The following is a 1,272-nucleotide window of genomic DNA, read 5'->3' as shown; positions in this document are numbered from 1 at the left end:
CCGTCCGTCTTTTTATTTCCAGTTCAAATTTATCTAAGTTCTAGATTTTGATAGAAGTTTGTACAAAATATACTTTTACGATAGTATATTATTTTACTCAATGGTAGTATATAACTTATAGCGTCATCTATGTGATAATATTTAAAATAGCAAAATTTATAAGATAATTGTAACTTATTCATCCATGTCATCAACAAAAGTTTGTTTTATAAGTGATAATAAATGTTGATAATAATATCATGTGAGAAGTCACTTTCTTGGAGTAGATAACTACCATGAAATAAAAATGAATATTTAAAACGCCTTAAATTTAATTTTTATTGTAGTTATACTCTCTTAGTTCTTTTTAACAGATTAAATTTTTAGTTGTTATTTTTCAATACTATTAAATTTTTATTATAATTTCTAAAAATAATGTTAGGGGAATCTAATGAGTTTACAGAAATTCTAAAAACCGGGTTTCCTATGTACTTGTTAATTACCATACCCCTATTATTAATTTTGAGCCCTGTTTGCCCTGCAAATGCTGCTCATGAGTTTACCGTTTATCGTGCTCAACAGTATAGTTTGCAGAGTGCCTCTTTTGGTAAGGCTTTACTTATTTAAATTAAATGATGTTCATATTTTATATACTTTTATTTTTGCTATTTATTGTTTTTTTAGGGTCAAAAAACAGTATTATTAATTTAGAAGCTAGGTCTTTAAAAACATGGAGCAACCGTTCCAGACATTGTGTGTTTGTTTTAATGGACAATTTTACATCTGAAGATTATGAACAAATAGCTGCTGGTACTGGTGCTCTAGTTTTAATTGTTCCCTCAAGACCGTATACTACAGAGCAGCAACAAGTATATTAATTTATTCATAAGTGAAAGTTTATAGTCATTTATTTTCATGGTTTTATTTATATTGTTTTCTATAACAAGTTAATTTATAAAAATGGAATATATCTGACTTACAATTCTTATAACTTTTGTTTTATTGACATTAATTTGAAATTTTTCTAACATAATTGAGTTTTTTATTGTTAGACTATGTTAAAATCATATTTTTTGTTTTAAATAATTTGAATAATAAAATTTTTTTAGAAATTTCAAAATAAACAGTTTTAAGAACTTTTCTTACAAAAATGATTAATGTTTAGATAATAATTTTAGGATGAGTAATTATGAATTACAAGTATTTTATTAAATAGAGTGGGTATGTAAGGATGATGGAGTATGTGTTATAAATATATACCAGTATGAACTATAATCCACTTTATGTATTAAA

At 24.6% G+C, this 1,272-nt stretch overlaps 1 protein-coding gene across 1 annotated transcript; it reads left to right on the top strand.

Annotated features, from left to right (window-relative positions):
• The first annotated feature begins 255 nt into the window (after window positions 1-255).
• LOC126909944 (nicalin-1-like) lies at window positions 256-963 on the top strand. The gene is made up of 2 exons (XM_050692350.1): window positions 256-586; window positions 664-963. The coding sequence occupies exons 1-2, from the start codon at window positions 415-417 to the stop codon at window positions 855-857; spliced, it is 366 nt and encodes a 121-aa protein (XP_050548307.1). The 5' UTR covers window positions 256-414; the 3' UTR covers window positions 858-963.
• Window positions 964-1,272: the final 309 nt, after the last annotated feature.

This window comes from Daktulosphaira vitifoliae, unplaced genomic scaffold (assembly GCF_025091365.1).
Source record: "Daktulosphaira vitifoliae isolate Bord-2020 unplaced genomic scaffold, ASM2509136v1 Scaffold_2442, whole genome shotgun sequence".
NCBI lineage: Eukaryota > Metazoa > Arthropoda > Insecta > Hemiptera > Phylloxeridae > Daktulosphaira > Daktulosphaira vitifoliae.
This window is presented reverse-complemented; position numbering and strand designations above follow the sequence as displayed.

Bases quoted from the DNA above. Each gene is read 5' to 3' on its own strand.
- LOC126909944 (XM_050692350.1), top strand. From the start codon at position 415: ATGTTAGGGGAATCTAATGAGTTTACAGAAATTCTAAAAACCGGGTTT. The intron at 587-663 runs GTAAGGCTTTAC...TTGTTTTTTTAG, and splicing joins TTTGCAGAGTGCCTCTTTTG to GGTCAAAAAACAGTATTATT.